Below are 12,008 nucleotides of genomic sequence, written 5' to 3'. Positions count from 1 at the left end.
ACCACCTAACTAATGCATTAATACCCGCCAAATAACCAGGCTAACCAATGCATTAACACCCTCCAAATAACCAGGCTAACCAATGCATTCCCAACTAACATTTTTTGTTTTATAATGGTAATGGTTACGTTTCGATAACCTACTTAATAAAACCTAAGAGCCTATCAATTGTTCCCGAAACGTTTTCGTTACCCTTATAACACCCCTATAGCACTTAAATGGAGAATCTTATAAAGGTAACGATGACCAAATTTTAGTACCTTATAAAACCTTTAACGTGACTTTTACTCTCCATTTATTGGTAACTAAGAGGTTGTCTTTACCTTTATAAACCATAAATAAGTTTTATAGCGGCAAGGAATACATTTTCGTTACCTTTTTAAAACCTTTATATTCCTTTTTTTATAGTGTTTATAAACACCAAAATAAAAAACGCCCCTTTTAAGTTCATCTCTTTCTACAACGTTTGTTTGCAATATATTCTATTTCAAGTCCTTGTCATTATTCTGCTTGTAGTTTAAAGTTGACAGCAATGGATTTTCACTTTGATGAAAATGGCGTGTTATAATAATTATCATAACAACTTAAATACTCTGTAAGAATTCTATGAGGACTAAATTTTATTGGCACGGAAAATTTATCGAGTAATATTAACATTTTACCCTTCTTAAAACTAAAGCGCCCCCGTTTAGAACTCAAATATAATTTATTTTGTAAAAACCAAATAATTAAATTTAAGTCTCATGATTTGTTTTTTTTGCAAATAAACTGCGCAACATTTCTTAACCCCATGCTTTTGAAAAAATATGTCTTAGAGCTTCGGTAATATTGCTTAAAATGCAATGTTCTTCTTTTTTGTGTAAGTACAACAACACAAACATAAAATGGCCGCCTTATAAAAGGACGTCATGTTCGCCATTTCGCCTTTTAAAAACCTCTAGTTTTATATGGGCCTTTAAGTAATCATCAACACTTTAAAAACTCTTATGACACTTCCCTAGGTGTCATGGGAATTTTGCTCTTCCAATAAAACCTGAGGTGCTTTTGTGATACTCAATAGTTTTATAAGTTACCATAAATATTTTTATAGAAATTTGACCATTTACTATAACCCCACTTTTTGTTTCGGGCGCTTTGGCTTTTGCAAAACAATTTTTTAATCAAAATAATTGAAACAAAGCCCTTCAATACACTTCAAAATTGTTCAAACCACAGAAGATGGAAAATCAACACCGTCTTTGACCAAATTTCCCTGATATCTATAGATTCTTCCAAAGATCCTTTGCCCCTTCCTTCATCGGTGGCAGTCGATTCAGTCGAAGTATTTGGCAATATATCTTCTTGAGAAATGTCTAAGTTTTGGTAATTTTTAGTAGTTGTGGGTGGTGTGCTTCCCAAAATATTTTCGCGGGTTTTAACGCACTTTCTATAAAAACTGCTAATGTATTTAATTTTTTCCAATTTTTTCTTTCTACTTCCATCTTTGATTTACAAATGCAAAACAGGAACATAAAACATAACCTAACCCTGAAAATATAGCGCCCCCTATTCTAGACATGAAAGGAGTTGCTACTGAGCCTATAAGTTTTATAAAATTCTTTAGGTTTTGTAGTAGCTGTAGAATTTATTAGGTATCTTAAGATTTATAAGGGTTTTAGGAAGTAAGCTATAAAACCCCAAGAATAAAAGTTTTATAATAAGGTTTTTAAGAACGCTATAAAACCCTTTTAAAAAACCTTAAGTAACCAATACCAAAGGTTTTATAAATCAGGTAACGAAAACATTTTGGATGCAATATTATAAAACTTCAAGTATTTTGGTATTTTTTCGAGGTGTTACAAAACTTTTAACACCAATAGTGTTCTTATAAGACTTTAAATACTCTTATAAATGTTAAGGTTCCTTATAGACCTCTTATAAATATCCGTTACCTTTTAATAAAACTTTAGGCTCCGAAAAATGTTACTTGGGTTAACACCCTCCAAATAACCAGGCTAACCTAATTAGTTAATGCTTTTGGTAAATCCTAGGTTTAGCGCGCTTATCCTAGGTTTTACCGCATTTCAGACATTTACAGCAGCATATATAAATCTAAAAGTCTTGTGGTAATTTTACACAGAATTTATGTTTTTAATTATACTTTTCTTATAATCACAATATAGACTAATAAATATATAAATAAATGATAAACCAGGGGCTAACAAATGTATGGCACTTGCTTCTATTGATCGCTTCTATTTAACTAACGTAACATCTAAAAGCCTTATAAATTATTTTATTAAATTGACTATAGCACTAAAGCGTACTAGAGGTATATACGGTGTCACAATTTCCTTTTTAAAACGATTATACTAAGGTAAACTAATAATATAAAATTGAGAAATTATGAAATCACTCTGACTAAAATGTAACTAAGAGTTATATCAATTTAATTTGTAAGTAAGTAGATTTAAATTTTTATTATTGAAAGTAGTGGGATACTTATAAAAACTTACGCATTTGCATTGAAGTACCACTGAAAAATGGAAGGTAAACATGGCGCTCGTGAAGGGCGGTGCCGAATCCGTCCAAAACATCGTCCCCTGTTTTAGGACATTAGTGTTAGAGTATTAGTACTTATAGTAATAACTTAAAATCAAACAGCAATTAGTAAAAATGACATAAAACAGATCGTACAATAACGTTGTCATAAATTGAAAATATAGTAAAATATATAAAAATGTGTCTTCCCAAAGACATTCTCAACATAAGATTTAAAACATGCACTAATTGATTTCAACTGAGAACTTGAAGTTTGAATTTCTTCCAAGGGTATAAGTAAAGTATTTTAAGTTCACGTCTCCTTTTTGCTGCTAAGACTAATCTGGACGGGCTACTTTGTTTACGCGGAATCCGAACCGCGGTCATTGGTCATATCATTGTCAATTGTCTAACGACTTAACGAGTATCTAAACTAAGTCTTACTCATGAGATATTCGATCTCATCCGGTGTAAATGGACAGTGTGTGTCAATACATATTACACTCTTGTCATGGAACAACAGCACGCACGATAGAGTTTCCAGACGGTTACTATCTACTAGCGTCGCTTAACTTCGGTGATCTATCGGGAACCGGTGTTTCGACATAACTGGACCGTTGCCCGTTAAGTAACAATTTTTGAAGTGAAACTTCTTTACGCCCAACAGGAGTAAAAATTCAAAGCCGTGACACATTAGCTACCGAGATGACACGCGAGACGAAAAGTGGTAACGATCGAAAGAGTGGTAAGCCAATGAGGAAGTTGAAATGGGTCTTTGAAGCGTCGCAACTCGGGCCCTATGTGAGTGACGGTGCACACGGTCCCACCCTGCAAAGTTGGACATGACGTTTCGTTTACATCATCATCAGAGTGGGACTAACGATTTGATATTGAAGAAAAACGTTGGTCGATTTCAGCTTAATTGGGGACGGGTTACAGGATCACGCTCTCGACGTTTCGAAGCGATGCCTCTAAATGGACGAAATCATCAGGATTTTTCTTAATTATGGTCGATTGGAACCAAACTGGGCACGTGGATAGAGGTACCCGAATGGAGCCCTCTGACGGACAGACGGTCATTTTAATACAAATTTTGTGAAAGTGATTCAAATTATTTATTAATATTTAATTTATTACTTTTTTAACATTTGAAACCACTATTTCAAACAAGTCCTTAAAATTCTTCAATTTGGTTAGAATTAGAATTTAGAATGAGTGGGAGGAGGGGGGGGGTAATCACTGCGACCTTACAGATCTATTGTGTCCCCCTTTCTTGTGTTATAACTCATCATACAGTCCCAGGGCTTTGACAAAAGCTAGTATTTGGTACGGTTTTACAGAGGGTAGTTCTCCAACTCCAATATCAGTCGTACCAAAGTTCGTGGCACGAATGGTTGTCGTTGGCGCACTCAGTAATGAGGTGTTCTGGTATTTCCCCATTTTCACCACAGAATCTGCATTCGCCGTTTCTTCTTAGTTTCAATCTACTGAGGTGTTCATTGAGGGGACAGTGTCCTGTTAAAAACCCCGTGACAATCCGAAGATTGTTCTTACTTAAATCCAGAAAAATCTTTGATTTTTCTTGGTCGTAAGACCTCAGAAACTTTTTCGAGTGTCTTAGACCGTTGCAAGATTTCATTCCAGGTGGGGGATGGAGTCTTCCAAGTACTTGAGTTCCGCCTTTAGTTGGTTACCACTTGGAAGCAGAACGGTTCTGATCCAGTTAGTAGAGTGTTCGCTCCCTTTCTAGCTAGATTATTTGCTTTTTCTATTGCCTTCTATCCCTTGGTGAGCAGGCACCCAGAGTAAGAGGACTTTGATTTCTTTGCTTAATTTATTCAGCTTCTCTATGTATTCTTTGACCAATTTCGAATTGATTGATACTGAGTTGATCGCTTTTAACGCTACTTGACTATCAGATAAGACGGGTATTTCTTGTTTCCGATAGTTCCTATCTGCGATAAGTTGTTGTACGCATCTTTCGATAGCGTTTCTGCCTGTAGAATGCTAGGGTAGGTGCCCATTGGTTCGGAGTATTTAGTTCTCGGCTCAAACACTCCGATCCCTGTTCCCGCATTGGTTTTGGAAGCATCAGTATACCAAGTTATGGTATGGTCTTTTAACTACTGAGCAGACGTTTCTCTTTTCCAATCCTTTTTATTGCTCCTTCAATTTGATAGCTGGTAGTAAGAAGTTTCACTTAAGGTATGCGCACATACTGCACAGACAATTTTTTTCTGGACTGCCAGCCAATTAGGACTGTGGTTATTGTAACACAACAAACTTATGGTTAAACATAATATAGTTTTTACTATAGTAATATTTAGAAGAGCAACAATTTTTAGCAAAAATTACATTTATTTGATATTATGTACCTATTTCATTCTCTTTCTATCTCAAATTTTCAATCTGTAAAATGGTTTGGTGTTGTTTGGTTTTAATTTTACACAAGTGCACACAATTCTGGCAAACATCTAATTTTCTTATAACAAATGCCTATTCTTGTGTGATTAATAATGAAATCATTTTGACATTCGACATATTTTAATTATATGAGTAATTTTCTAATTCAAAGAAAAGTTAAAACATGCACAGTGTGGATTATTCATTACAAAATTATTAGAACCTAGATTTGTAATAATATTCATGAATATTTACTGAAAATATTTTCTTCGGCAATTATAAACATCCTACAAGAGAATTTAAATATCTTCAATATCATAAACAAAAATCTGATTTATCGAAGCTACCAAAGGTCAGTACATTTTACACGATGTCTCATTTTTTATGTAAACTAAACTAACTAAACTATGTCAATACAACTAAGTAAAATAAAATCGCAAAAATTTAGTGTAAAAATATTTTAAAAGCACAGTGCATTTCCTAATTTATCCAATTCCTTTGATAACAAATAGAATTTTGAATCGTACGTACAATATTCTTAAATTACAGTAATATAATTTAAAAAATATGATATATAATTTAAAAAAAATATGATTGAATGATATAATATATATTTTTAGAAATTATTTATTCTATTTTCTTTATCTACCTGCATCCATGTTAGGTTATTCGGATGACCTCGCGGTGAAAAATAGTTTAATAAAAGTCGTGTTTGAGGCGTGTTTATTATAAACCATTTAAATAATAATACAGTCATTTGTTAAAGAACAGTATGTAAAAAATAATAAAATATTCTTTTGTAGCCGAATGATAAAACGCGTTGGTGTTTATAAAGATTTAACATTCATCTTAGGCAATTTATTCTAAGAATAGAATGTTTCTTAGAGAATTATGTGTGAAATACGAGTTTTTAAATGTATTTTTCAAAAAAATCATATAGTAATCAATTATTTAAGGTGTAATGAGTAGTTGTGTATGGAATACCCTGTATATGATATATCCATATATTAATTCGATACGACGCAATTTGATCAATGGCAATTATTACTACTACACCAAAATCAACACGTTAATATTGAAAAAAATAAACTAATTTGAAAATAAAAGTTCATATTGTAATTTTGATTCACTCTATAATATAACCAAATATTAACAATGTAAGAAATCGCAAATTTAGAAACAAATATACTGAAAACTGATTTGCAATTTTGAAAAAAAGCAATCACGTGAACTCTTTTTGCAATATTTTCCGATTTATTTTATTAAAATGCTACTGGAACTAAAATTCAGATAAGCAGATTTCTCGGTGAAAAAATGAAAAATAAAATTTTAAAACATATATACAGGGCGAGTCTTAAATAAGTGCAAATATGTTTATGGAAGTGGTATATTTTGAGCCCAGGAACACGTTTATAAGGGATTTTTCGTGAAAAAAAATTGAAATTAGTATTTTTCCTATTTTTTTTAGAATTTATTAAATTTTCAGTTATAAAACATAATATCTTGATAATATGGTAACAAGGCGGTAGATTAAATTTAGAAGAAGAACTAAAGTACAGGAAAAATCCATTGGTACCTATAACTGAGGCAAAAAATATTTTTTTAAAGATTCTAAGTAAAATTGACCTTTCCAAAGGAGATCAATGTTGGGGCTATCTCTGAGAGACAAACTATCGAATAAGGATGCCATAGAGAAAATAAGTACTTTGAAATGGAATTGGGCAGGGCACGATGCACGAAGAAAATAATAGAATGGAGACCAAGACATGATGCATTCGGGAGCAGAGGCCATCCTCCAACCAGATGGCATGACGATTTAAGGCGTATCCACAGTAACTGGATGCAAATAGCTCAAGATAGGGAGTTATGGAAACAAACGAGGGAAACCTACGTTCAGCAGTTGACTTTAGTGGCTGGTTGATGAAAGTAAAATATCTCAGCAATTTTACTTACTTTTGTATACTTAAATGTATACTTACTTGAAAAACGGCAAATAGAAAAAATATATTTCTTTTATCGAGATCTACCAGCCCTGAAAATATTTGCACTTATTTCAAATTAAAATTCAAATTCAAATTTCTTTATTAGACCCCATTAAGTTTTACAGAATAATATTAGTATTAATAAATGTGTGTCTAAAGGGATCGCACCGCGATTAAAAAACCGATACAATGGCACAAAGTGCCAGAGTGGTGCGACCCCAAATACTTATTTGAGACTCGCCCTATATAAACTACAACAAATACTTCTATATTTATTCTCTTTTTTTTTATTAAAAAATTTAAAATGCATTGAAATTAAAGATAGGGTTTTAATTCTAATAATAAAAGACAAACAATACCACCTAATAATTTATATTAAGTAAGTATTATACATATTAAATTAAAGAATAATGGTAAATTTTATCATTTAATAAGTACCGGGTGCGTCTCAAAAGTGGCCAACACTTATAACTTTTATTTTTTCAGACAAAAACACGAGATTTGGTATGTTAGTATATGACATAAATTAGGATTGATTGATGTATTCCACTGTTTTTGGTCACTTCCTGTTTCACCGGAAATGACTACAACTTTTGATTTTTAAATAGCACCCTCGGAATTTTTCTACTTTATTCGATAGAAAATAACATTCTGAATAGAATGACATATCATATGTCAACTTTTGACATTCTCGCTTATTAAAAAATCGTATTTTAAAATTCAATCTAGAGTGCCATGGCTATGTTAAAAACATAAATTCTTAATCAAGGAGCCTTGAAAAAATAGATTTGATCGTCTAATGTTTTTAGTATCTTGTCCTGGCCAGTTAGAAAATGCTCAAATCGTATTTTTTTTTAATCATATCTCAATTTTTTCAAACGAAACGAGGGTGACTCATTAGCATATTTGGAAAAAGCATTTTTTACGAATAATTTGATAGTACACACTTGGTATTTCGAGTCAAATTTTCGTTACGAACCGCAAGTTATAAATTCAAATAAACCATATGCGAAAATGTCAAAAGTTGATATATGATATATCATTCTATTGAGAGCGTTATTTTCTATCGAATAAAGTAAAAAATACCGAGGCTGCCATTTAAAAATCAAAAGTGGCAGTTATTTCCGACGAAACAGGAAGTGACCGAAAGCAATAATTGAATACGTCAATCAATCCTAATTTATATCATATACTAACATACCAAAACTCGTTTTTTTAACTGAAAAAATAAAAAAGTTAGATGAGTGAGCCACTTTTAAGACGCACCCGGTATATCGTAAATTATGAACCTGAGTGTTCTCTCAGTTAAAATTGGTATATTAATCAACTGAATTAGAAGTAAATTAAAAACTTGTTTTAATAGATACACCTTTTTTAATAATTAAAACAATATATAAAAAAAATTGGCGCCGGGAGGCACGTATAGCCGCCCATACTAAAATATGTTAATATCTCGAAAACTGCGACTTTGACTGATTTTGATGTTATTACAAATTTTGTTGCAAATATTATTCCTAATCTTAATTTGAAAACCGCGTTTCGCTAGCTACTGTAATTTTGGAGTTACAATTTTTTTTAATTTTTAACCCTCCCCTATACCTTCTTACCAACCGCCCACCCCCACCAAAAACAAATGGCCAGATTCTCGGGTGCCACAGTATGTTTGTGCCAAATATGGTTAAAATCGGTTCAGCGGTTTTTGAGTTATCGTGTTACAGACGGACAGACGGACAGACAGACAGACACAACGAAAATATTTTGTATTTAGGTCATTTATGACCCAAATATCTCATTTTGAGTGAAATTAAAAAAACTTTTTTTTGCCGATCCTAAGATAAAAGCAATAAATCAGAAATAAACTTAACTTTTACATGTCCTGTAATAAATACATTTATTTATGGTTTATACTTTTAGTTTGATAAATGTCATATATAAGAACTAAATAAATAGAATCGCTGAAAATGTGTATCCTTGGATTCTAAATGCAGTGTCTACACATAAAATATATATTTACCGCTTGATTTATCTTGCTTTAGTTAATAATATCTTCCCACAAATCTACCATCAAAGTCTAGGTAACTAACTTTTTTTTCATAACTTACTCTGTCGTAGCTTCATGATTACGAATATTTTACGACTTCCAATAAACGCGAATCACGACTTATAAATAAAGCTATTTTTTAGCGGTTATAAATATAGATTTGCACTTGTAAAACTGTCGAACTTCACTCTAGAACTGAAAGAAAACAGACCAGGGGAGCTAGTATCGACTGTGAAACTTGAGAGGTCAGTCTCTGGAAAACCTACATGTACGCTACTTTATTAAATTTCCTCTTTTTATACGCACATAAAGCCAACAACCCCTTCTGTGCTTCCTAGACTGTAAAAAAGGACTAGTACTATGCAATCAAAATAAAACGGCGTCGGAGATGACTTAGAAATAATAATTGGCGACATTCACTATATTATTCATTTAACATATCGATATGTTTTCTTTGATTTATAAATTTTGATTATTGGTTGTGAATATCTATAACAAAGTAAGCAGGTTTATCTCATCGTTGCTTTTTTAAATGTAGTATCAGATGTCTTAGAGAGGAAGATTGAAATAATTGATTTAATATTATATTGGATTGATATCTCCATTTCAACTTATAAAACTATCACCACTGAAACAAATCAATCTGAAATAAAAACATCCCTTGTTAAATAAAACATATACATTAATTCTCAACTGTTTTGTTTCTGTAACGATATTCCTAAAACATTATTAGAACTATATTATTTATATGGTTTACAATTATATCGTGTCCGGCCGTGGTTCTAAACTAAGACATATTTAATAATATCTTAGGATTATGTAACGTGATCAAAAAGGAAACCAAAAATGCAATAATATATAGGGTGTTCCATTTAAAAAAAATCATCCTTATCCACTCACACTTTTTTGAGCCACCCTGTAGAGGTTGAAATATTTTTCTGAAATACATCCTAATACATACTTTAAGTTTAAGCAAAATTCCTAACTTTTTTTGTTATAGGAGCTACAGATGCCCGACGCACTATTGCTGGACCCTGTGTGAAAAATAACTCCTATAGATCATAATTTTCCATAGATATCTCCATAAAATATCCAAACTACCCAAAAAGATTTAAATCCTCAAAATTTCTTCATCAATATAGAAATTACAAAATCAGGCCACATCTAGGTGCCAGTTTTTAGAAACACTACCCTTTCTTCAAATATTGAAGTAGTTCTTCAAAAAAATCTCCAGTCAAGTCTCAATATTTTTATCATGAAAGATACAATATGGGACTTCTAGTTTGTAGTAATGAAAAAGCAAAATCTGACTACGTGAGAATTTCAGTACATTTGCCTTGAGGCACACTTTGTTAGAATACTAAATTTAATTAGTGACTATGTTCTGAAGTTAAAAAATGCAGATGTATTGTTAAAATTTTTGTTAGTTAGTTAATAGTTAATATTTTTTCTATGAGGTTAGTTGAAAATATTAAAATAAAATATTAATGAGAAATTTTCGCCAAAAATTAAGTATGTATTACAGATTGTAATTTTAATATATTATAAGTTAATTTATTCCCTTTTTTGATCTTTATCTAGATTCTATTTATTAGTTTAAGATATAAATACAGATTGACGAATTAACCTCATTTATGTGGTAATGGTTAATTTCAATGTAATATTGCAGATATTGGCAATTTTTTGATTTTTTACTAAACAAGTATTTTTTATTATGTCGTTTTTGCAGATCATTTTACTCTACTCTATACTTTTTGCACATGCAGAAATATTCTTAAATATGGTTTACTTGAGCCCAATCTCGGTTCTTCCTATTGAACCAGAGAAAAACGAAAAAGAAAATCGTATTTACGTTTCGTCACATTTCGTTAAATGGCAAGAGCAACACATTGTAAGTTGGCAGGAAAATTATCGTAGGTCGGCAGGCTGGTTATTTTGGCTAGTTTGCTATTGAATACATGGCGTATGAAGGGTTACTTGGTCGTTAGACTTTGGTTCAATTCCCACTGATAAATTTGGCTCTGTAGAGTCTTATATGTTTTAAATATAAACAAGGTATTTTATACCTCATTTATATTTAAAAAATAGTATACAGGGTGGTCCGAACTGTATTCAGGAAACTTCGGCAGCATATTCTGCAGATAAAAGTAAGTAAAACAGTTCGCATAAATATATATCCTAAAATGCTTAGTTTCGGAGATACAGGGTTTAGAAGTTTCAATTTTATTTCGATTTTTTTCAAATAATTTCTGAAATAACGCCAATTGTCCAGGACGATGGAAGATCTTATCAAAACGAAGACAAAAGGAAAACCGGCAACCGCGCCATGCCGGCGTACGTGACGAGGAGAAGAGACATCGGACACTTTGCCCACAGCAGCGAACGGCACTGCGTCGATATCTCAAAGACCTTTGTAAATACAGTTAAATATTATTTGTAATTTGGAAATAAAGTTCTTAAAAAGCAACACGGTGTACGTAATACAAGTTCAACAAAGATAGTCAAATCTACGACATTGATGGTCCTTCGAGCCCGATAGTGTAACTGGAGAAGAATCGGTGCTGTTCGCTCGGCCATATTGGGTAAGTCATTCCTTTTTTCCATAAAATCCTTTCTTGTGCCGCTTAGATTTGCGATAAATACAGTGTAAGCAATACGATTTATGTAATTTAATACGAATAACAGTCGGTTTTATCAGATCTATCATACGTTTTATTAATAATCATACGGGTTCTTATTTTCTTATTAGTAACCACACGTGACTTTGGACCTTACGTCCATACGTTAAAGCTCCGCCCACTTCATTCGTACGTTCCAGCTCCCTCGCGCGCGGCTTTGGGCCTCGGCGAAGTAAAGGCGACGTTGCCAGACTTAGAACATTTTATCACTTTTACAGAAATATTACGAAAAATATTTAATCTGTTTTTCTATATACTTATTAAGCGGATTCTCTTATAAATATTTAATTTCGACATTAATTACTTCGTTTTCATAAAAAAATAACATAAATACGTATTTATAATTCCAAATAAGAAATTCATACGCGACAAACTATAAATAAA

The 12,008-nt window shown here is 32.0% G+C and overlaps 1 protein-coding gene across 1 annotated transcript in view; it reads right to left on the bottom strand.

Annotated features, from left to right (window-relative positions):
• The window catches only part of LOC115886167, a 123,468-nt gene extending 114,411 nt beyond the window's left edge, over positions 1–9,057 (bottom strand). Inside the window, exon 1 of the mRNA XM_030905245.1 lies at positions 9,008–9,057. Within this exon, the coding sequence (XP_030761105.1) occupies positions 9,008–9,023 (16 nt within the window). The 5' untranslated portion in view covers positions 9,024–9,057. The remainder of the gene's footprint in view (positions 1–9,007) is intronic.
• Between the last annotated feature and the right edge of the window lie 2,951 nt (positions 9,058–12,008).

This window comes from Sitophilus oryzae, unplaced genomic scaffold (assembly GCF_002938485.1).
Source record: "Sitophilus oryzae breed Bouriz unplaced genomic scaffold, Soryzae_2.0 scaffold_1126_pilon_pilon, whole genome shotgun sequence".
Taxonomy (NCBI): Eukaryota; Metazoa; Arthropoda; class Insecta; order Coleoptera; family Curculionidae; genus Sitophilus; species Sitophilus oryzae.
Note: the sequence above shows the minus strand (reverse complement) of the source record. Positions and strands in the feature narration are given on the sequence as shown.